The 23,690-nt window shown below is 37.8% G+C and overlaps 1 protein-coding gene across 29 annotated transcripts in view; it reads left to right on the top strand.

Moving 5' to 3' along the window:
* Positions 1–23,690, top strand: part of igsf9bb (immunoglobulin superfamily, member 9Bb) — a 176,272-nt gene that overhangs the window by 102,310 nt on the left and 50,272 nt on the right. For 7 of the 29 annotated variants that reach the window (XR_012396799.1, XM_073935367.1, XM_068216056.1 and 4 more), the window contains exons 6-12: positions 1,294–1,435; positions 8,419–8,564; positions 16,390–16,532; positions 20,755–20,895; positions 20,970–21,086; positions 21,176–21,326; positions 23,564–23,675. Coding sequence is in view for 26 of the 29 variants with exons in the window: in XM_073935367.1 (XP_073791468.1) it covers positions 1,294–1,435; positions 8,419–8,564; positions 16,390–16,532; positions 20,755–20,895; positions 20,970–21,086; positions 21,176–21,326; positions 23,564–23,675 (952 nt within the window). In the remaining 3 variants the exon portion in view is untranslated. Of the gene's footprint in view, positions 1–1,293; positions 1,541–8,418; positions 8,565–16,389; positions 16,533–20,754; positions 20,896–20,969; positions 21,087–21,172; positions 21,327–23,563; positions 23,688–23,690 lie in introns of all 29 variants that reach the window. The other 22 variants (XR_012396798.1, XM_073935366.1, XM_068216055.1 and 19 more) reach the window with 5 other exon arrangements.

The following is a 23,690-nucleotide window of genomic DNA, read 5'->3' as shown; positions in this document are numbered from 1 at the left end:
ATGTACAGCATAGAATATAATGTCATGCTGCAGTGGAAAAATAATTAATATTGTGCATGACTCCCATGAGATTGGAGGACTGCATTCATACATCTCTGCAATGACTCAAATAACCTATCAATAAAGACATCTGGAATGGCAAAGAAAGCGTTCTTGCAGGACTCCCAGCATTTATCAAGATTCTTTTGATTCGTCTTCAATGCCTTCTCCTTCATTTTACCACAGACATGTTCAATAATTTTCAAATCTGGTGACTGGGCTGGCCAATCCTGGAGCACCTTGACCTTCTTTACTTTGAGGAAATTTGATGTGAAGGCTAAAGTATGAGAAGGAGAAGCACAAATGTCTTGATACCTCAGGCTGTTGTTGCCATCCACTCTGCAGATCTTTTGCACCCCACAATACTGAATGTAACCCCAAACCATGATTTTTCCTTCACCAAACTTGACTGATTTCTGTGAGAATCTTGGGTCCATGTGGGTTCCAATAGGTCTTCTGCAGTATGTGTGATGATTGGGATGCAGTTCAACAGATGATTTATCAGAAAAATCTACCTTCTGCCACTTTTCTAAATGATCAACTAGAAGTCAAGTTATTATTTGTTGCTCTTACAACTGAGATCAACAACAAGACTTTTGTCAGGTAGTGTACACTACTGGTTAAAAGTCTGGAATAATTAAAGATAACCAAGACCTTTCATTTTGTTTTATGTTATATGTGTTTTGTTTTGCCACCGAAGGAATGCATTTATTAATAATAATTATTAAAAAAATTAATTAAATTACTGAATATTTAATCAAGTTTTAAAAAAAATGTAAAAGAAAAAAGATTATATTGTTTTTAATTAAGTTAATAACTTAATAATTGAGTTAAATTGATTGAAACTGTAACTTTTTAACCAGTTTTTTACCAAGTGCATTCTTGGTAAACATACACTGTAAAAATGCTCATTAAGTAGTTTGAAACAAACACTCACTATTAAAATTTTGGACTGCTGCTATATTTTAACACTTAATTCAGTTTGTACACCATCATAAATGGGGTATTGATTGAGTGCGACATTCATTGTGCATTCACTCCACCATCGATTGAGATTGTCTAACAGTTGTTGAATGCAAATGACCAAATGTCAGAACGAAAATCTCCATGATTGAAAACAGTTATCTCAAATCTTTTCTCCACCACTGCACACTTTGACCTTGAACAGAATGGAGATTGCTATATGCTCCAATAGGATGAGATTTGTCCCGATATGTAATTCTGATTTATTATGTGTCTCTTTTTCTATTTCAGGACCCCCATTTATTGTCTCACCGCCAGAGAACATAACCGTAAACATTTCCCAGGATGCATTCTTCACTTGTCAGGCCGAGGCTTACCCTGGCAACCTAACATACACCTGGTTCTGGGAGGAAGATAACGTCTTCTTCAAGAAGTAAAGTTATGATCGGGTTCATTACTGTACCATTCCCCCACTGTCCTGTGTCCATGTGGAGTTTGTCACAGTCCATGTAGTTTCGTCATCATCATTGAGGCATCAGTGAGTTTGCCATTAGGGACTCTGGGCATTGTGATACTGTTGTAGGTTTTGGTCAAACATTTGTTTTGTTGCATTTTTAAATGTCCTGTTGTCCAGTTTTAATGCATAGTTGTAGATGGAACATTTTAGAGTCCTTCTTGTCAACTGAACTCACAATTAGTAAATAATTAATTGATATTGGTATAAACTATCATTCAAAAGTTTTCATTCTGGAGGAATTTGTCAAATGATCAAAAGTGACATTATATAGTTACAAATTTTTTTTTTTTCCTAAACAGAAATATGACATACAACATGAAAAATATATGCAAAATGACATACTTTATATTTTCTGATTTTTCACAAGTTCATATTTGGATTTCACTTAAATTAAATCTTTCATATGCAAATATGCAACATCTATTTCAAAATATTGCAAAAATGGCCTCTTTCAGATACAGTATATACTGTATATACACTCACCGGCCACTTTATTTGTTACATCTTCTAGTACCGGATCGGACCCACTTTTGCCTTTAGAACTGCCTTAATCCTTCATGGCCTCATGGCCTACATGGTCAGCAATAATACTCAGGTAGGCTGTTGCGTTGACATGATGCTAAAAGGGTACTAACGGGCCCAAAGTGTGCCATGAAAATATCCCCCATATCATTACACCACCACCACCACCACCAACCTAAATCATTTATACAAGGCAGGATGGATCCATGATCTCATGTTGTTGACGCCAAATTCTGACCTTACCATCCAAATGTCATAGCAGAAAGCAAGACCAGCAGTTTCTGAAATACTCAGACTAGCTTAACTGACATCAACAACCATGCCACGTTTAAAGTCACTTAAATCACCTTTCTTCCCCATTCTGATGCTCGATTTGAACTGCAGCAGATTGTCTTGACCATGTCTACATGCCTAAATGCATTGAGTTGCTGCCATGTGATTAGCTGATTAGAAATTTATGTTAACGAGCAGTTGGACAGGTGTACCTAATAAATGACCTGTGAGTGTTTCAAGCGTTTGAATGACTTAAGTTGCGGTCACACTGAGCTTTTCCTCCCCTAGACTTCCATTCATACGCACGCGAATACGTCAGACCGGAAACGCGGGGTCATGTGTCAAGTTTCGCAAGTTGCTGCACTGCAAAGTTCAAGCTTGGTGAACTCTGACCTGCGAAATCGCATCACTCTACTGCGTGAGAACAATCGAGGATCAAAACATGATATCTCTGGACAGAAATTGAAAACATGGAGCAATCGCTCGCTTTTAAAAATGTTTAAAAAGCTTGTTTATTCCCAGAATATCGCATGCTCAAACTCTAATGTGATCGCAGCTAAATATGAACATAAATGTTCAAATGTATTAGCTATCAATTTATATACAGTATATGTAATATATTTCTTAAATATATTTTATTTTGCAATCATTTAATATGTAAAATCCAAATATGACTTTGTATGTATGTGTCAATTGCATATATTACCTAATCAGCCAATTAGAAATATTTCTCAAGGATCAATAATAATTATTAATGCTGAGAAGTCAGCTTTACCATCACATCAATACAATGCATTTTAAAATAGTATATTCAAATAAAAAATTGCCCTTGTTACTGTGTTTTTGGTTAAATCGATGCAGATTTGGTGAGACTTCCATCGAAAACAAAATACCCACTGGTAGTTTAAATCGTTACATTTTCATTTTAAATTCCGTGTCAATTGTGTTGTGTAAATTAAATATGCATATTATATTTAATGTAGAAAATAATTTTTTTGCAATCATAGAATCATAAAATCTCTCAGAAGTGTCATTGTATCATTGTGTCAAATGCACATCAGATCCTCTATTTATTTTTCACTTATCCTGTGTGCTTGTATGAATGTTCTAAAGATCTGAATGTAATGTGCAGCACCAACTATTTCAAATAATCACTTGATAGGTGCATAATATACCGGCGCATTATAACGAAATGGACTGATAAATGGAATTTTTAATAATGTTATCAGCACAATAACAAAATGAAGTTGATATCTTTAGAACAATTAAATTCTGTAATATTTACATTGGTTGAACTACACATGCTTGCAGCTGACCACTAGATTTTTGGTGAAGTCACATAAGGAGATTTGCATTTTATAATTACTAGCTATTGTTGCTTTTTTCAGTTCTTGGAAAAAAGGAAAACAGACTTGGATTCTCCAACTGCACTTTTTTTTGTTTCTGCATTATTTACATGTCAGACAATAGATTTTATGTTTAAAAAACACACAAAAATGAATAGTTTGAGATTGAAGCTTAGAGCAGGGGTGCCCAAACTTTTTCCTGTAAAGCTCAAAAAAGCAAACTGATTAAGGGCTGCGGGGCGAACATATACCAAAGTGTATATAATAAATTTGGCATGGGAAATTTCTTAATTATTCTAAAATGTTTAACAATAACTAAAAATTTTTACTTTAAATCTTATTAACTTATGCAGAATTATTTTAAGATGTTATAATGAACTTATTACAGTAAAAACATAAACACCAATTGAGCTGCTCCTGCATTTAACTTTATCAACCTTTATTTACTTCTACCGCTATCTGTCAAGGGACAGTATTTACATATTTCCAAGTCTGATTCATGTACAACATTTGATTATATAATTTAATTTCAGGTGGCTTTTTTGTATCTCGGCAATAAAACAAAGAAATAAAAGGTTATGTTAAATTTAAAATGGCAATCTTTGTCAAAGGCAAGCTGAAGTCAGAATTATTAGCCGCCCTGAATTATTAGCTCCCCTGTTTATTTCCCCCCTCCCCAATTTTTATTTAATTTTTGTTTATTTTTTTATAACATTTCTAAACATAATAGTTTTAATAAGTCATTTCTAATAACTGATTTATTTTATCTTTTCCCTGATGACAGTAAATAATATTTGACTAGATATTTTTCAAGACACTTCTATACAGCTTAAAGTTTCATTTTAAGTCTTAACTAGGTTAATTAGGTTAACTAGGCAGGTTAGGGTAATTAAACAAGTTATTGTATACCAATGATTTATTCTGTAGACTATCAAAAAATATATAGCTTAAAGCGGCTAAAAAATGTGACCTTAGAATTGTTTTAAAAAAATAAAAAATTCTTTTGTTTTATTCTGTGAAACAAAACAAATACGACTTTCTCCAGAAGAAAAAAAAAATTATTTGACATACTGTGAAAAAGTCCTCGCTCTGTTAAACATCATTTATAAATATTTAAAAAGGAAAAAAAAATGCAAAGGGGGGCTAATAATTCTGACTTCAACTGTATATATAAATATTTATAATTATCTTTTTGTATAAAAATGAAGTTGAATTAATGTTAACAGGTTCAAAAGAAGCATGTATAATTGAACCTTTGACCAGACCACTTCGAGTTCAAATGCATTTAATAACAAATGCATATTTAGCAGTATGGTTTTTAATGGGGTTTCTCTCTTCATGCTTACTATCGCATACAACTATTCTGCATTAACCCCGGAACTATAAGCTTGCTAAATACAGGAGATGAAGATTTAATTGAGTTGTATCATGAGGACATTGCGATAGAATGCATTGCTGAAGCATGCTGTGGAGGATTTCTGTTCTTCGGCAAAGACTAGTGCTTGGCGCTTGGTAGTCTGAAACGAGTGATGACAGTCAGGAACTGCACAAATATATTTAAATATATTTAAACTTTTAAATGGGTTTGCAAGCAGTTTAACTGTACTTACTGAGCTGTGTGCCACCTATATCTGTTCTAATAGAATGACAGTGGTTGGAGCAGATAGTCATGCCCTGACTGAACTATCACTGTGCTTGATAATAACCTCACACTAAACCTTCTACTGTATAAAGAAAACTCGTGTTTTTAATTCCAGAACACAACAGTTGCACTTAACATCCATATTCACACCTCTGGGATTACACATACATGTGAAAATATGTGAAAGTGTGAATGCTAAACATAGAAACTCTTTAAAGAAACACCAACTGATTACAGTTGACTGCAGCATTAGCATAGTGCTAAGGTAAACACATCACAGCCTAGTTTTCTAAATGAACACATACTGAAAATAGTGTGTCCTCTGTGTTAACCTTGAACAGGAAAAAGCACAAAGTAAATGACCACTATCATAAACTATAACTGTAGCCTGACTGTCGAGGCTCTTGGGTTCTCATGGCTGGCTCTTTTTCTTGTCTCCCTATGACAAGAATATCCAGTGACATGGTGCTTGTGTCATCATGCGCTCCACTAGCACTGATTATAAGCAGGGGCCCTGAGCCATTCAAGATGCCCTCATGCGTGGCCAGTACACTCTATAGAAAAGGGATAATATGCTTTTTTTCTTTTTCAAATCGAGGCTCTGTGCAACAGGACAGGTGGAAAAATAGAGGCCACACAGTCATTTTGTCCACTGGAGCGATTTTCTTTTTCTTTTTTTTCTGATCTCGGCCTGGGACGCTCCATCTGTTCATGTTGAAAGAAAATATAATTCATGAGGCATACATATTATGAGGATAATAATATATATACAATTGAAATCAGAATTATTAGCGCTCCTAAATTCTCACCCCCTGTATATTTTTTCAACCCATTTCTAAACATAATAGTTTTAATAACTCATTATTTCTAATACCTGATTTCTTTTATTCTTCCCATGATGACAGGACATCGTATTTTACTAAATAATTTCCAAGATACTATTATTCAGCTTAAAGTGTAATTAAAAGCTCAACTATGTTCATTGTATAATAAAGGTTTATTCTGTAGACAATAAAAAAAAACATTTTGCAACATAGTATTATTCTACTCCAATTAAAACAAATAATGCCTCACCCTAGCAGCGGCTTTGTGACTGCCTGTCGATTAGTCAGACCAACTAAGGTCACAAGTTGCTTCATTACTATCATAGTTTGTTGATTTTGTGTTTCATAAATTCGTCGTTCCTTGACTTGAACACAGGCACGTGCACACATAGAGCTCAACCTGTGCAGTGCACATGCCCTTTCTAGTCTTGGATAGAAAGTGCCCTCCCAAAATGATCTGAATTGCCCCCGTGACTATATGACATGGGTCTGTTGATTAGAACATTTTTGCAGTGGTTTGAATGTGTAATTAAATTAAAGTAGACTTTTTTTTTTATTATTAAAAAACATTATAGTATATAGTAATTATTATTATTATTATTATTATTATTATTACTAAGTAGGATTTTTATTCTTAATAAATACCCTACTGTAAATTACAACCATTAACGATTTGTATGATTTATACATACAAATAAAATACATGTTAGCCAAGAGATTTTATGATATAGAATACAAAAGGGAATATTCTCAATATTATTTGTAAAGGAAGCATAGGCCCTATATGTGCTATTTACATATATTTCAGTTTATATGAAAAACAAGTACATGTTTTTATCAAAACTAATATTGGAATTTTTTTTAAATGTGTGTGTGTAAAAAAAAATTTGCACAAAAAGTATGGGGGTTTAGAGAATAAAGGCTTTTGTTTTGCACTCCTTTATTTCAGACACCGCGAGAATCAGATTCTCTCCCATGATACACGACTAAGCTGAGAATTCTGTGCATCTGCCACAAAGGGGCATATTCTGACAGTCATGTCTGAATATCATGTCCGCAGCGAATGCCCTTCCAGCTGCAACCCACCACTGGGAAACATCCAAACACACTTGTTCACACACATACACTACAGACAATTTAGCTTACCCAGTTCACCTGTACCACATTTGAACTTGTGGGGGAAACCGGTACACCCGGAGGAAACCCATGCGAACATGAAAACTCCACACAGAAACGCCAACTGACCCAGCTGAGGCTCGAACCAGCGACCTTTTTGCTGTGAGGCGAACATGCTACCCACTGCACCACCGTGCAGCCATAACTAAAAACTTAATATATAAAATAAAAAATAATATCTTTAATTACTTTTATTTAATGTTTCCAATGCAAATCCAATTAGATCCACTTAATTGGCAAGTCTCTCATATAATATACAGTATCTACCAAACTGTATTGTAAATAAATTGCATAAACATTTTCTTATTTGTTAATAATGTTACTAAAATTAATTTAAAAAATTTAATATGTATAAGTTTACACACATTTACACAAGTACAAAATAGTCTCAATGATGGACTAAAAATCTGCAGAAATCTGTGGATTTCTGCGCACGTTCTACACAACGTTATTAGACATTAATATTAGGTTAGATTTATTTCACCAGCATCTAAGGACAATGTTATTTTGACATCCAATAAAGACGTAAAATTATGTTGATATTTCGTTGATTTTAGGTTGTGTTGGAAAGTGACCAAAATCCAACGTCGAGCCAACATCTTAAACCAACGTTATATTGACATCAAATACTAATATTTTTTTTGTCATGTATGGCAGCCAAAATTCAATGTCTGAAAGGCGTCATATTGACAATGTCAACACAAAGTCAAGCTGTAACAACATTAGGCATTGATATTTTGTTGTTTTTAGGTTGCGTTGGAATGTAACAATGTCCGACATTCGACATTGACGTTGGCCTGGTGTTGGGTTTTGATGTCAACACAATTTTCATGTGTTTCAATGTCCCATGACGTTGAGGTATGTCAATCAAACGTCATGTTGACATCCTGTGCCTGCCGGGAAGTCTCACCAATGATGCTTTTAGTGATGAAATACATTACACATGATAAGATGGGGAAATACTACAACTAAAAAACTTTTGGCAAACCAAACCGTAAGTTATAGAGATAATGTAACTATGGGGATTATCATCATTAACAGTGTGCTACAGATGCTAACTCATCTCCCTTTTTTTCTTTTCTTCTTCTTTGTCAATCTGGCTTTCTCTCTGTGCAGTGATCTGAAGCGCAGAGTGAGTATTCTGATCGATGGTTCACTCATCATCTCCCAGGTGAAACCAGAGGATGCTGGGAAATACACCTGCAGTCCGAGTAACAGCCTCGGCCGCCCACCTTCAGCATCAGCGTACCTGACAGTGCATTGTGAGTCAGTCACTTCACTATTGTCGTTCATTTCGAAGCATTTCTCCTTCCCTGGTGCTTCTTAAAACGGTCTGCATTGTGCTGTGCAGATGCTGAAATAAACTTTGCTGTGTAGGCGAGAAACCGTCAGAGTATATCGATTTGGTATTTTTAGTTCTTGTCAATAAGTCCTGCTGATCATACGGTGGGAATCTGAGAATGAAACTGTAGGCACTTCTGTTTTGTTGAGTATGATGGTTGAGGTTTAGCATCATTTATTGCAGGGGTCACCAATCTCGGTCCTGGAGGGCCAGTGTCCCTTCAGGGTTAAGCTCCAGCTTGCCTCAACATACCTGTCTGAATGTTTCAAGTAAATCCAGTAGCTTGTTCAGGTGTGTTTGATTAGAGTTGGAGCTAAAATCTGTAGGGCACCGGCCCTCCAGGAACAAGTTTGGTGACCCCTGATTTAATGCTTCTGAAATCAGGAACATTTGATATTTTGCACAGTAAACAAATGGTTAAATTAAAGAATATCCTAATGTCATAATTTTCATTTGTTTATAAGTAAACAAACAAAAATAACTTTAGTTAGTTTGGTTAAAAATAAACTAATGAATGATTAAATAAAATAAATTACATAAAATAAAATGTCCTTTTAAATTAATATTTTATGAAGAAACATACAGTACAATGGATATATAAATGTTAAATTAGATAATGAATAAATCAACAAACCTTTTTTCTAAAAAAAATCTAATTTGTAATGAATTAATGTAATTGTTCCAATTAAATTAATTATTATAAAAAATTAGACGTCTAACAATATGTGATTAATTATTGAAATCTTGTGTAAACAAATAAATGACAAAATAAAAATAGATTAACTAATAAAAAAAAATCACAAATCAAAAAACTAATAAATAAATAAAGGTATGAATGAAGTATTAACAATATGATTTTTGTTTATTTTTTAAACAAACTAATAAATAATAATTCTAGTTTCTAGGTTTAAATTACGTTAAGAGTTTTTCTCAGTCACTTTGGTACATTTCTCAGATCAGAACTAAAATTTGCAAAACAGTAAGTTTATTCTCAAAACAACATGTACAAATAGCAAAACAGCATGGGTTTACCTGCAAAAGCTAGTCTCTGACTCAAAATCCTTTGTTCATCTCTCAAAACTAAATTTCTGTGTCAATAAATGTCATTGTGCATGGATGAGACTTACTTACTTAGTCAAGTTGTCAATATAACAGTGTACTCTGGAGAATTGTTCTGACTTTTTAAATTTTTTTTGCGATTTGTACTGTAATTTGTTGCCAGATCATGTCATTGTGATATAGAAAGGAGAAGACACCACTGCATAACACAAAGAAAAAACTAAACAAAAGTAGAAATGTTAGCATAAGACCTTTGAGATCAACCTTCATTAGAAAAACTCAAAAATCACCTGGGAGAAATGTACCAATTCTTGACAAATTCAGAACAAAACATCGAAAAACGCACTATGACGAAATAATAAGACAACTTGTTTAGCCTTGTTAAGCCAAACTTATGCCATGAACAAATGATTTAATGTTGTGGGTGGTGAGATTATTCAACAGAGACCAAAATTATACATTTTGATCAACCTGACATGAGCATTTGATAACGTAGGACACAGAAGAGAACTGCACATAATCATTTGCAGGGATGTACCAAAGCATTTGCAGCTTGTTCAAAGTCATGAAAAACTGCTTTTTTAATGTGCACAAGTGACACAATAATCTGAATGTTGAACTGTTAGTTTTGAGAATTTCAACTCTGATCTGAGAAATGTATCAAAGCCACTGAGAAAATTGTAAATAAATAATAAAAACATTTAATTCTCTCAGATGTTCCTCAGCCTACAGTAAATAATACAGTATAACATAAAACCCCTGGTTTAACTGGTTTTCAATACATATTCTAAATAAATATGTCTTTTATTAAATTCCATACCTTGACAACCTTTAACTGTAGCAGTTTTATTTTAAATGCAGCAGAAATTCCTAGTTGCCTTGTGTATTATGTAACATCACACATGATGTAATAGAGCAGGAATTTTCCTTCATCCTCAAATCTGTGACATTGGTCTCACTGGATTGAGCGTGAAAATGAACCAACACAAGGGCACAGATTATGCCTTTTTATCACGCGCCAGATTTCACATCAAATCACATACAGTACACTGGATAGCGGCTTTTCCTTACAGTATGATCTTTTATAATTGATAAAAAAGGGTTACTGAAGTCTCCCAGCGTATTCAACACATAGACCACGAGCAATAGTTTGAACTGCTGCTGTTGGGCAGCCTGACACTTTCTATTTGCAGCCCAGAGATTGGAATGGCCTTCTGTCCTGGGAGTCTGGAGCCGAATTGAAACGGTGACCTTGAGTCAGTAAGCTAGCAGATCACTCAGCCATGGCTCACTTTCTTTACGCTGATAGATTGATGCAAAGAATCTTGCTTTTTTTTAGTAAATCAACCCTAAGCATGCCATATTTGCCAGTAATAGAGCAAGATCTGAGTGCTGGAAAAGTTGCTCTGGTAATAAATGCAATAGATATTTTGAATTCCCTTTTCTCGGAGGAAGCAGAGCAGTCTGTGTTGGACTCGGTCGAAGGGATTACATCATAGCAGAATTCCCAGACTGCAGGAAATTTCAGCTGTCTCTCTTTGAAAGCATCTCATGTATTCTGGCTGTCTGTGTGTGTAGCGAGCAGAGGCGCAGAGAAAGACTGTTTGACAGTAAGTGTGAAAAAGAGAGGTGGGGGTGTGTAAAGGATGACATCATCGTGTGTGGAAACCCTCTTCTCTGCAGTGACGTCACCTGCAGACGCTTTGGCAAGCTGGTAGTGTGGACGCTGGCGGCCTCGTTAGACGGCTGGAGGCATTGCAGGTCCCTCCTCTTCTTTTTTTTATTCGCATTTCTAGTCTTCAAAACACACTTGTATTTTGCTCTTTTGGTGTGTGTTTATGTGTGTGTGTAAATTTTGAGGAATTGAAAACCATCAGCATACAATCTAAAAAAGGGCTGGGATGTTGTAAACATTTCCAGCCATAGTCCTAATGTGCACCCTTTATTTTTTTTATTTATTTACTTTTTTGTATATCTTCTTTTCTAATTGGCAGTTCATTTCTCTGGGATTTCTCAGGGACTAAGCCATAGTGTAGTGTGTGAGTCAGTGAAAACAACAAAAAAGAATACTTTTTTTTTTTAATAGGGTGACAAGGGGACTTATGGTTAGCACTTTCACCTCAGAGCAAAAAGGTCGCTAGTTCATGTCCCGGCTGGGTCAGTTGGCATTTCTTTGTAGAGTTTGCATGTTCTCCCTGTGTTCGCATGGGTTTCCTCTGGGTGCTCTTGTTTCCCCCACAGTCCAAAGACATGCGCTATAGGTGAACTGAATAGACTAAATTGGCCGTAGTGTATGTGTGTGAATGTGAGTGTGAGGGGGGTTCCACACCACCACCAGTGTGCAGCATCCACTTGGAGCCACAGGACAACAGTGCCAGTGCGCTTACCACACACCGGCTATAGGGGGAGTAGATAGACAGTGATAGAGCCAATTCAGTGGATGGGGATGATTGGGAGGTCAGTAAGGGCCGATGGAGGGAATTTGGTCAGGACACCGGGGGTTACACCCCTACTCTCCACAAGAAGCGCAATGGGATTTTTAATGACCACAGAGAATCAAGACCTCAGTTTAACGTCTCATCCGAAAGACGGGGTTGCAACTAAAAGGGCATCCGCGGTGTAAAAGATGTTCTGGTTAGGTTGGCGGTTCATTCCGTTGTGGTGACCCATGATTAATAAAGGGACTAAGCGGAAGGAAAATGAATGAATGAATTTTTAAAATTAAATCTTTATCCGATTTGACTGCTGGACTGCTCCATTTAGAGTGAGGGACACCATTGCATGGATGTTTTAAGTGCATTAAAATTTGAGTTGTTAGACCCTCACCATACAAAATATGATAGAATTAAAAACCTAAATAATTTGTAGGTATAATTTATACTTTTAGGTATTTATTAGGGGCCCCCAAATTTCCTTTGGCCCTAAGTGGCTGACTGCTTACCTCACTTATTGGTTAAATACATCCCTTGTGGCAATCCCTGATAAATAAGGGACTAAGCCAAAAGATAATGACTGAATGAATGAATGAATGAATGAATGAATGAATGAATGAATGAATGAATGAATGAATGAATGATGTAACTTAAAGTTAACAGCTGGGCCACACTTTATTTTAAGGTGCAGTTCTAACTATTAATAAACCATAAACTATGACTTTTAGCTCAATTACTAACTCCTAATTTTCTTAATATTAGTAGTTATCAAGGTAATATACCTTTAAAATTAGGGATATATATCAAGAATATAGAGTTCTTAATTAATTACTAATAAATAGCTAATATCTTGATAATAATTTAATGTAATGTGTGCATTTATATAGGGCATTACCGTGTATGGCCATACACACAAAGCGCTTCACAATCATGAGACAGGTCTTCCCACTCCACCCCCAGTGCAGCATCCACTTGTATGATGCGACGGCAGCCACAGGACAATGGCGCTAATGCACTCACCACACACCAGCTATCGGTGTGGTGGAAAGACAGTGATATTGTGAATTTGGTGGATGGGAAGAGTTGGGAGGCCATGATGGGTAAGGGACAGTGAAGGGAATTTGGCCAGAACACATAATATTATGAGAAGTGCCATGGGATTTTTAATGACCAAAGAGAGTCAGGACCTCAGTTTAACGTCTCATCCGAAAGACTGCACTCACTGACAGTACAGTGTCCGCTTTACTATACTGGGGCATTAGGACTCACACAGACCACAACTTGAGTGTCCCATGTTAGCGTCACTAACAGCAACATAGTTTTCAAATGTGGTCTCTCATCCAGGTACAGACCAGGCTCAGTCCTGCTTAGCTTCAGTGAGTAACCAGTCTTGGGCTGCAGGGTGATATGGCTGTAATGATAGGCCGGTAATCCACAAATTAATTGTGAGAACTGCCGGTATACCAAAGTGTTACTTAAAAGTGAAATTTAAAGGTGACTGTATGTGTAAAACAGATACAGATGTGTAATACAGATAATACAGATGTTACCTGTTTGGATACAGATACAGATGTGTAATACAGATAATACAGATGTTACCTGTTTGGATACAGATACAGATACAGATACAGATGTGTAATACAGATAATACAGATGTTACCTGTTTGGATACAGATACAGATACAGATACGGATGTGTAATACAGATAATACAGATGTTACCTGTTTGGATACAGATACAGATGTGTAATACAGATAATACAGATGTTACCTGTTTGGATTTCCTGCCAGTTTACACGTAGCTAGTTAGTTTTGTACATGTGCCCACCTCCAAGCAAACCATAGTCTTCATACCCTCATTGCACAGGTTTTTTGTAAACAGAAAGTATCAGTGAAAAACCATCCTATCAGTTTATCCCTAAATCTACACCTCTTTCTGATGCACTCCTCACATCATCCCGCCCCTCAGCTCGACTTGTGCTAAAAATAGACCTTGGCACTTTGCTAAGCATTAAGATGGAGCAGTGGATTTCTTTAAAGTGGTGTTTTCGGAGCTCTCCAGCAGGCTGTGGTCGACTGGTGTCCTCACTAATGAGAGACAGTGATTTATGAGTCACACGCAGCTGAATCTCTTTTAGAACATTATTGATATGCTTCACTTTACAGTGGCTTTATGCAATATAAATAGGAAAAACTAATCAGAAATCATCCTGTAGTTGATTTTGAACTGAAATAAAATCCTGTTGAAGTGGAGAGAATCCCGTATTAATCAGAATTCATTTTATTATTAGGATCCGGTTTTATTACCAAGTGTTCTTTACACACAAGGAATTTGTTTTGGCTACAGAAGCTTCTAGTGTACATAAAGTGACAAGTGACAACACAAAAATAAATATGAAAAAGACAACAAACATTAAACAGATGGATTAGACAAAAGAGCTCTGGATTTTGAATTGTATGTACAGATTTGTTATAGATATACAAGTTATAAGGTGCTGTGTATGAGAAAGTCTGCATATGAGAAATTATTGCACATGTATACTGCACAGTGGGGAATATTTAACTGTTCATGAGGTAGATGGCCTGCGGAAAGAAACTTTTCCTGTGTCTGGCTGTTTTGGTGCTTGGTGCTCTATAGCGCTGACAAGATGGTAACAGTACAAACAGGAAGTGTGCTGGGTGTGAGGGGTCCAGAGCGATTTTGCAAGCCCTTTTACTCACTCTGGAAAAGTACAGTTCTTGAAGTGTGGGAAGGGTAGTGCCAGTAATTTGTTCGGCAGTCCAGACTATTCACTGTAGTCTACAGAATTCGGGTTTGGTAGCTGAGCTAGATTAGATAGATTGGTTGACAGCTGAGTAGTACTTTACGAGCAGCTCCAGTGGCAGGTTGAACTTCCTCAGCTTACAAAGGAAGTAACGTATCTGCTGGGCTTTCTTCACAATAGAGTCTATGTGAATGCCCCAAATAGATCCTGAGAGATGGTAGTGCCCAGGAACCTGAATGACTCTGCTGCAGCCACAGTGCTGAACGTGATGGTGAGTGGTCAGAGGCTGGGGGGATTTCTACTAAAGTCCACTATCATCTCCACTGCTTTGAGCATGTTCAGCTCCAGATGGTTGTATCTGCACAGTCAATTAATCAGTCGACGGCCTCCCTTTACAAGAGAAGAGCAGACACAAATGGCACTCACGAGTGAAATTTTAGATCTTAAAAAGCACACAAGAAAGTCAAAGTTACACAATAAGTTCCCTGCACCATGACTTGACATGGCGCTTGTGTAACCCCGCTGGTCCTACACCACCAAACTTGCTTCGAGCTGGGATCGAACCAGTGACCTTCCGCATGGGAGTTAGTTGCTCTTATAAGAAGGCTAAAGACCATAGCCTCTAATATCTGCCACTAGAGCACCTTTAGAGGTCAGAGGAGTGAGGTTTACCTTCAAAGCATGCCACTAGCTGGCCTCTGCTACACTCACCCCCCTAAACCTCAGTCCCATTTGGGTCACAACACAAATGTAACTATGCCATTTCTACAAAAATGTTTCTTCTTGGCTTTCGAAAGTCTTGTTTTAAAGTTGTACTGTACTTTGTAGGAGAGTACTCCAACAGTACATCATTATCAAAACCACTCATGCATATCTGCCGGTTGTGTCTGGACACACAAATCTGATTCATCACTTGCAATCAATAATGTAGACATTCTGCCTGAAAAGATCTGATTTAAGATTTGCCTGCAGTCTGAACAACACAAGATAACCCATTACAAACACTAAACAGTGCCTGTTTAGTCATCTAGAGCAAAAATCTGTCTCCAGATAAGGTTTGCCGCTCAAACACTATGGCTGCTTGATAAGATTTGCCTCTCAGACCTTATCTAGTGATAGATTTGGGCTCTTTGTTGTGGTTGTCTGAATTAAAAACAGCCTTCAACAGCGTACGAATGTCTTTTCAACTCTGTGTTCTTTAGAAAATTTTACGATTTTCTGTTTAATTTTTTTTTTCTTCTCATTGTATCCCAAGGCTCTTACTGTGGTGAGTAATAATCTCAGGCTTGCTTAGCCCTTTTCATTTCAGGCAAATTCTTAGTCTTTATGATATTTTTCCAAGAATACCTGACTCATTCAGAAGATTTGTGCTAAATATTTCAAAGAGTATGTTTCCTCTTAATTTTCAGACAGTTTAACGATGCACAAAACTCAACATCATGTCTAATTAGGTGTATTTAAGCTTCTCTTAACCTCTCTTTATCTCATAGACCCTGCCCGTGTGATAAACATGCCGCCCGTTATTTACGTGGCCATTGGACTGCCGGGGTACATCCGCTGCCCGGTGGATGCCAACCCGCCTGTCACTTCAGTGAAGTGGAAAAAAGACGGCCTGCCTCTGCGGATAGAGAAGGTGAGTCCAGCTGGACAATGATCTCAGTGTTTTCACGGCTACTGTCACATGAGCTTCAGTGATCTCTCACAGCTGCAGGAGATGGGTTTCATTCACAGATTACATTGATCTCATGGTCTCACACTGACAAAGATCGCTGGCTCTTCTTCAGCTATAAAGGCAAACGGAGAATAACTCCGGCTCTGTTCCTCGTCAATGCCATTGACTTTGAGGAATACTGAGTAGCTGGAAATGGGTAGACTTATCATGTTACGTTCAGAGTGCACTGAGTGCAGATTCAGTCCATTTATTTCACTTGTTCAATAGGCATACTGCTCGTCAGTGATGAAGAAGACATATGGATTTTGGAAATTCTGTAAAAGTGTAATATGTCTGTTCTTTGACATTTTGGGAAATGTTTTAAAGGGGGTCTATCTAAGAAATATACTGAATGCTGTTCAAAATACTGCAATACCGCTTACATAGTATTCCTAATTGCAAAGTACTTTATACTTTTAAAGAACTTTTGTCTGACTCTGGCTTGAATTTTTATTTTTATATTTTACTGTGTAGATTGTGCCACTGCAGATAAACATAAATGAAAAAAAGAGGATAAAAATCCATAACTATATTTTAGATCATGGAACATTCCAACCAGTCAGGCTAGCAGGAGAGTAAAGCCTCATTCACACTATGAGCAACTCGCAGCGTCAAAGTGACAAGAGATCATTAATTTTAACGAAGAGCGAGCAACTTCTGGTGACTTTCATCTACACGTGCAACAGCAACCATTGGCGACCAGGTGGGTATGTTACGCAACACGACAAAGTTGAGAATCTTTAACTTTTTGCACATGAAGAGTGACTTTTTTTAAATTACAGCAAGTAGGAGCACCAGGAGAGCTCACGTAATCCTCTCTCAGCTCACTCAAAGGCCAATTGTATTGTATGAGTCGCCTCACAGCAAGAAGGTTGCAGGGTCGCTAGTTCAAACCTCGGCTCAGTTGCCGTTTCTGTGTGGAGTTTGCATGTTCTCCCAACCTTTAGGTGGGTTTACTCCGGGTGCTCTGGTTTCCCCTAAAGACATGTGGTACAGGTGAATTGAGTAGGCTAAATTGTCCGTAGTGTATGAGTGTGTGTGTGAATGTGTGTGTGGATTTTTCCCAGAGATGGGTTGTGGCTGGAAGGGCATCCGCTGTGTAAAAACTTGCTGGATAAGTTGGCGGTTCATTCTGCTGTGGCGACCTCGGATTAATGAAGGGACTAAGCCGACAAGAAAATGAATGAATGAATGAATTAGTAAAGCAAACAAAGGCCCTATGTGCCATTTACATATATTTCAATTAATACTAACTAATATTGGATTTTATTTTAAATGTGTGTGTGTTTGTGTGTGTGTGTGTGTGTGTGTGTGTGTGTGTGTGTGTGTGTGTGTGTGTGTGTGTGTGTGTGTGTGTGTGTGTGTGTGTGTGTGTGTGTGTGCGTGTGTGTGCGTGTGTGCGTGTGTGTGTGTGTGTAAAACAATATAATTTGCACAAAGAAATAACGGGGTTCTACTCTAAAGAAGTTGTTACTCCACCCCTTTAGAGCATCAATATGGGGGTTTTACGCTATAAGTAACGTGGTTCAAGTGATGGATCTGCAACAGAGAAACTAGGGGTTTTGGGAAACACTCGTCACTACATTGCTCTTTTCCTAAATGATGCATCATACTATTATAGTTCAGCTGCGAGTTACATCTTTGTTTGGGAAACGCACCCCAGAGCATCAGCCAGCTTTAAAGACATTGCTAGTGTGAATAAGGCATAAAGGGGGTCGCACACCTGATGCGCCACTTGGTCGCTACGCCACGATGTGCCACAAAGCACTTTGCATTGTAGAATTCTAAACATAGATTTCAATCAGGGTATGCACACCGACACCACATATTGGTGGCAGTCCGTAGCACCCAGCTACGAGTGAGGACACTGTTTATATTTCTGGCACGCCACAGATTGCCATTTAAATAGTTTCATTTTAAATAACATGCGAATGTGCGCATCCGGTTACTTCCTGCTGTCATATGTGCGGAACTGAGTGGTGCATTGTGCTTACTGGTGTTGTGGTTCTAGTTATATTTAAACTGATTAGGTATATTTTAACACAAATGTCACTACTGAATGCCGATAGACTGAAGAACAACTCCACCAATGCTCAGCTCTGCTAGCCTAACAGCGGCATGAAACCAAAACTCCACTAGCTGACAGAAATTAAGAAAAAACCTTTGGGAAAAACTAGGCTTAGCTAGGGCAACTGTAGCTGGCCATGAAAATAATGAATTTTACACAAAATGGTTCTCTTTCATGGATCTCAGGTACTGCATGAAAACCGACGGTATGGAAGTACATTGTATTTTTAGCTGTCCTGAAGTATGTGTGAAATCACTCAAATGTAATTGGGAAGTCACCACATTACATAACATGGCGACGCGTGATGTCATTCTAAGAACTTTATGAAGCCTAGGCTGCTCTTACCAAGAAAGTCTTGAAGAGGCTATGATGCCGATGGCATAAGACCTATCAGCGAAATCCCCATTGGTGAGGGGCAACATCAACTACTCATCATTCAACATCAACTGTGTAGCACCTACCCCTCCCGAGTGCCCTCACAGGGCCATACTGCTAACCCTGCTTGCTCTTGTGCTTCAGGGCACAATATTCCCAGGCCCCGGCAATATCTCCTCTCAGTGTTAGCCCCTGAGGGTAGCAATTCTGGAGGGCTTGCCCCATCAAGTCTAATTCAGTCATCTCCTGCTGGTCATCTGCTTCGGGTCCTCAAATTAGTTACTCTGGAGAATCCAGGGGCCAGTCTGGTTCCCCTAGAAAATTTTCTAACAGCTTGGAAATGTCTGCAGTTTGTCTCACTATAGAAAAAGTTAAAGAAATCAGTTCTGTCTGTCTTGTTTCAACGGCAAACTCTATACTGTAGTAAAACCCAAGGACAGCAAAGGAGGTTCCTGAGATTTTCTTTTGGGGTGAAGTTTACCAGTATTGGGTTCTCCATTTTTATTCTAGCCCTATCACCCCACACCTTCATGAAAGTTAACCATGACACTTACTCTGGATTACTCTGCATATATTTAATTATCACAACGACTGGCTAATCCCATCATACAATGAAAACCTCACAGATTATGACTGGATTGGATTGGAATGCCTTTAATGTGCCGGAGATGCAATTTGGTTAACAGCAATAGCTGACACATATCAAAACGTAAACAAAAATAGAAATAAAACTACCAAATTTACTATTATGTTGTTTGTTCGAGTGTTGGTCTGTGTCGGCTATTGCTGTTAACCAAATTTAGACAATAAAGACATTCCAATCCAAACCAGTCATAATTTGGGAGGTTTTCTGGTTGGTTATGATTAACACCCATTTAATGTACACAAACCTTCAGCATAAACTGCAATAAGCCATCATTACTAGCCTGTGTCCACCACCCAACATGATTTACCATAAATCTGGATTTTTTCAGGATCAGGTCAGTTTCTTTTAATCATCCATCATTGTTTAAATGCCGTGAACTAATTTCTATCCTGACCTTCTCTTTGAAACACATCATTTTTATAGTGTACTGCTTTCAAGACTTGGAATTAAACACCCTCTGTTATGATCAGGTAGCAATTTTATAAATTAAAATGATAGATGGATACTGTTGTATGCTATAAACAGTATGAATAATTTTGGTTAATAGCATCTAAATGGCTAATAGATCAACAATATGCAGCAAAGCAACAGTGACACAGTAAAACATGCGTACTCACACTTATGTTGAAACATTACTATTGTATTTAGTTTAGTTGACACTGCATCATCTTGTTGTTTCAGGCACAATGCAATTACATTCAATAAAACCCATCATAACCAATGATTATCTCTCCAATGAATGCAGCAAAACTTAACATGGTTGTGTCAAATTTATACACTATTAGGATCAAATAAAGTTAATACAAAAATGTATTATCCTATATAACATATTTGTTTTGATGCATGTATAAATCCATGGATGTAATGGTTCAGTTATGTAGAAATAGTCATGAATCTGTGGATGTAGTGATGTAGGCATTGATCTTCTACAGGTTATGTGTTTCCTTAAGTTCATGACGTTGGTGTTGCAAAATCACCCTCTGCCTTTTAAGGTTCACTAAACTGTTAGTTCTTATTGTGTGCACTAAGGGTAATGGGACATCTCTCTATTGCAGTACCCTGGTTGGAGCCAAATGGAAGATGGGAGCATTCGAGTGTCTGAGGTGACAGAGGACTCTCTCGGCACCTACACCTGCGTGCCTTACAATAGCCTCGGTACCATGGGACCGTCCCCTCCCGCCCCCCTGGTGCTAAAGGTAAGGATAAAACCTTGTAGCTGCACCATTATTTCATTTGTTTGCGTCAATATAATGTGTTTGGTGATGGATAGGATCCACCCAAATTTTTGGTGGTTCCTGGAGGGGAGTACAGGCAGGAGGCTGGTCGAGAGCTGGTCATCCCCTGCGAGGCAGAAGGAGACCCATTCCCCAACATTACATGGAGAAAGGTAAGCCATGTCTTTCAAGGATCTTTACGAAGTCTTTGTCAAGCCAAATAAACTGCTTGCCAGAATTGTTTTTTCTTCTATTGGAGAAGGTAGGGAAGCCCAGCAGAAGCAAGCACAACGTCCTACCGAGAGGCAGCTTACAGTTCAAATCTCTCAGCAAGGAGGACCACGGGGAGTGGGAGTGTGTCGCCTCCAATGTCGCCACGAGCATCACTGCCAGCACGCACCTCCTAGTAATCGGTAGGAGGCGTGAAAACAAATGGTGTAAAACCCAATGACGCACAAACACAACTTGCAATATTTTTTTCAATACATTTTTATCATTGTACTTCAGACTCGTTAAGGGTGCTTTTTTCGTTAAATGCTTACTTGTATTGTTGTTTATACTTTGCAACGTCATGAAACACCTGACTCACCATTTTTTAAAATTGTTCAATTGATCAATGTCATTTGTGTTCCTTTGCTTACATTCATTATATTAGCAGTTCATCACATAGGTAATTTGTTATAATATGTAGTAAACCTGTTGTATTGTTTTTTTGTTTTTGTTTTTTGTTTTTCAAAAACTGTGGTATCTGTCTGTTCTGTTTCTAAGCCATTCTAGCTTATTTTGTGACATATTGAGGGGCACATTCCATTACTTTCCTTGTTCTCTGCCAACAGTTTTCTTTGGGGTAAATTCTAGAAAGTAGGGAAGCTGAGTATTTTCAGAAGAGCGCCTGCATTTTTAGCTGTGTAAAAATACTTTGGTGGAAACGCACCCTTACTGAGTATTAGCAAATAGTATTCGGTTTATCTAGTAACCCAAATGTATTTTAATACAGTTTCTTCTAGAACAGTGGTCCTCAAACATTTTTATCACCACGGACTGGTCAACGCTTGACAATTTTACCACATACTGGATAGGGGGTTATGGTGCGGTGGTTCGTAGGTTGCTAGGTGACCAGCAGAGAATTACAAGCTGACAAAAAAAGTTCTGTCACTCTGAAACAAGTTTTATTTATGGAGACAATTACAAAGCACTGCAGTGTTTGGGAGTTCTGTGTTTGTCTGAGATAATTAGTTGAGCGAAATGTGTATACTCCATACAAGCTGAAGCTGAATGGTCATTTCTTGTCACTTGACTGGCGGTGTGCACATGGCATTCATTCAACTGTGTGTGTCTGGAAAGGGCGGGCGCATCATACCGCTTGCGCGCACAAGCCACACACCTCCTTTGGAAATAACAAATTTGCATGGTGGATTTACTTGATTTGTTGACAAATGGGTTGCAAATCTATTCCTTGGCAGTTCAAGAGTCGTTAACTGGGCCTTTTCCCTTTAGCATAGAGACTTTCCAATGATGTTTGTTGTTCTTTATTCATTTTGCTGCTTGTGGGTTTAATTTGGCCACTCAAGTAACCGAGATGTAAGTGAGAGAATACAGACATTTTTCAGAATAAAAGATTTTTTAAAATAAAAGATCGTTTAGACTTAAATAATTAATAAAATGGAAATAATTAATGATTTCTTGTGTGACCTGGTACTAGTTGATACCAGTGGTTGAGGACCACTGTTCTAGGACATAAATGTCAATGGAAATGGATATGACTTTTTTTTTTGCAAAGATGTACTAGCTATATCTATTTACTTCCTGCAGTGCTTTCAAGTACAGTATATGCACATGCAGACTTCCCAGCAGACACTTTTTTGTTTAATAGATGTCTAATAGACATCTAAGCATAGACTTTAGCTTGGCTAAAACAAGGCTAGACTTGGGCTGTCAGTGAAAATCTAATAGACGTCTAAGAATAGCCCAAAACTAGACTGGGCGTCAAATAGACCAATTAGACAGACTTTGTCTGTGTAGTCATTCCTTTCTGTTTATTTCATGACGTCTTGCTTTAGCCTATGGCCTTTTTTAATAGCACCCTCTGTAGCTCTTTAACAACACCTCTGCCGCAGTTCTTATATTACAGCCTGCTGTTTTGGCATGTCCACTGTGCTTTTGGCCACTGTTTGGATTTATGTGGCTGAAATGAAGCTGTCAGTTAAAGAAACTTTGTTGAGAGTCTCTGATAAATAGCCAAGTAGCTGCTATTAGGCTTACCTGCAGGTTTTCCTTTTGAAAAGCCATTCAGTGAGTCCCTATCAAAAGCTCTCCTTACATAAGTCAGACCCTAGGTTGGGCCCCTGAGGGATGGTATAAGCTGTGCGCGGACTTAAAGAAAGGTTTCAGTGTCTTAGTATAGAAGGATTTTACTCAAAGCGTCCCCTCAGGCTTGTGGTTAGCTTTTGAATAAGAGATAAAGGATAAATGATGCGAACTGTGTCTGTTTGTTTGGACAAATGCAGGTGTTTGTTTGAGACAAGTGAGCTAATCGGTCTGACCGAGGGATTGCTACAGAAATAAAACATGTGTATCTTCATGTTAGCTTAGCTTTTGTATGCAAGTGTATATGTACCTTGATTGTGAAACAATATGTCCTCCTTCACAGGCACAAGCCCACACGCCCCCGCCAAAGTCCACGTTACGGTCTCGACGACCTCGGCCAATGTCTCGTGGGATTCCAGTTACGATGGCGGCTTTGAGCAGACATTCTCAGTCTGGTACGGCCATGTGTG

The sequence above is a fragment of the Danio rerio genome, chromosome 21, assembly GCF_049306965.1.
Source record: "Danio rerio strain Tuebingen ecotype United States chromosome 21, GRCz12tu, whole genome shotgun sequence".
Taxonomy (NCBI): domain Eukaryota; kingdom Metazoa; phylum Chordata; class Actinopteri; order Cypriniformes; family Danionidae; genus Danio; species Danio rerio.
This window is presented reverse-complemented; position numbering and strand designations above follow the sequence as displayed.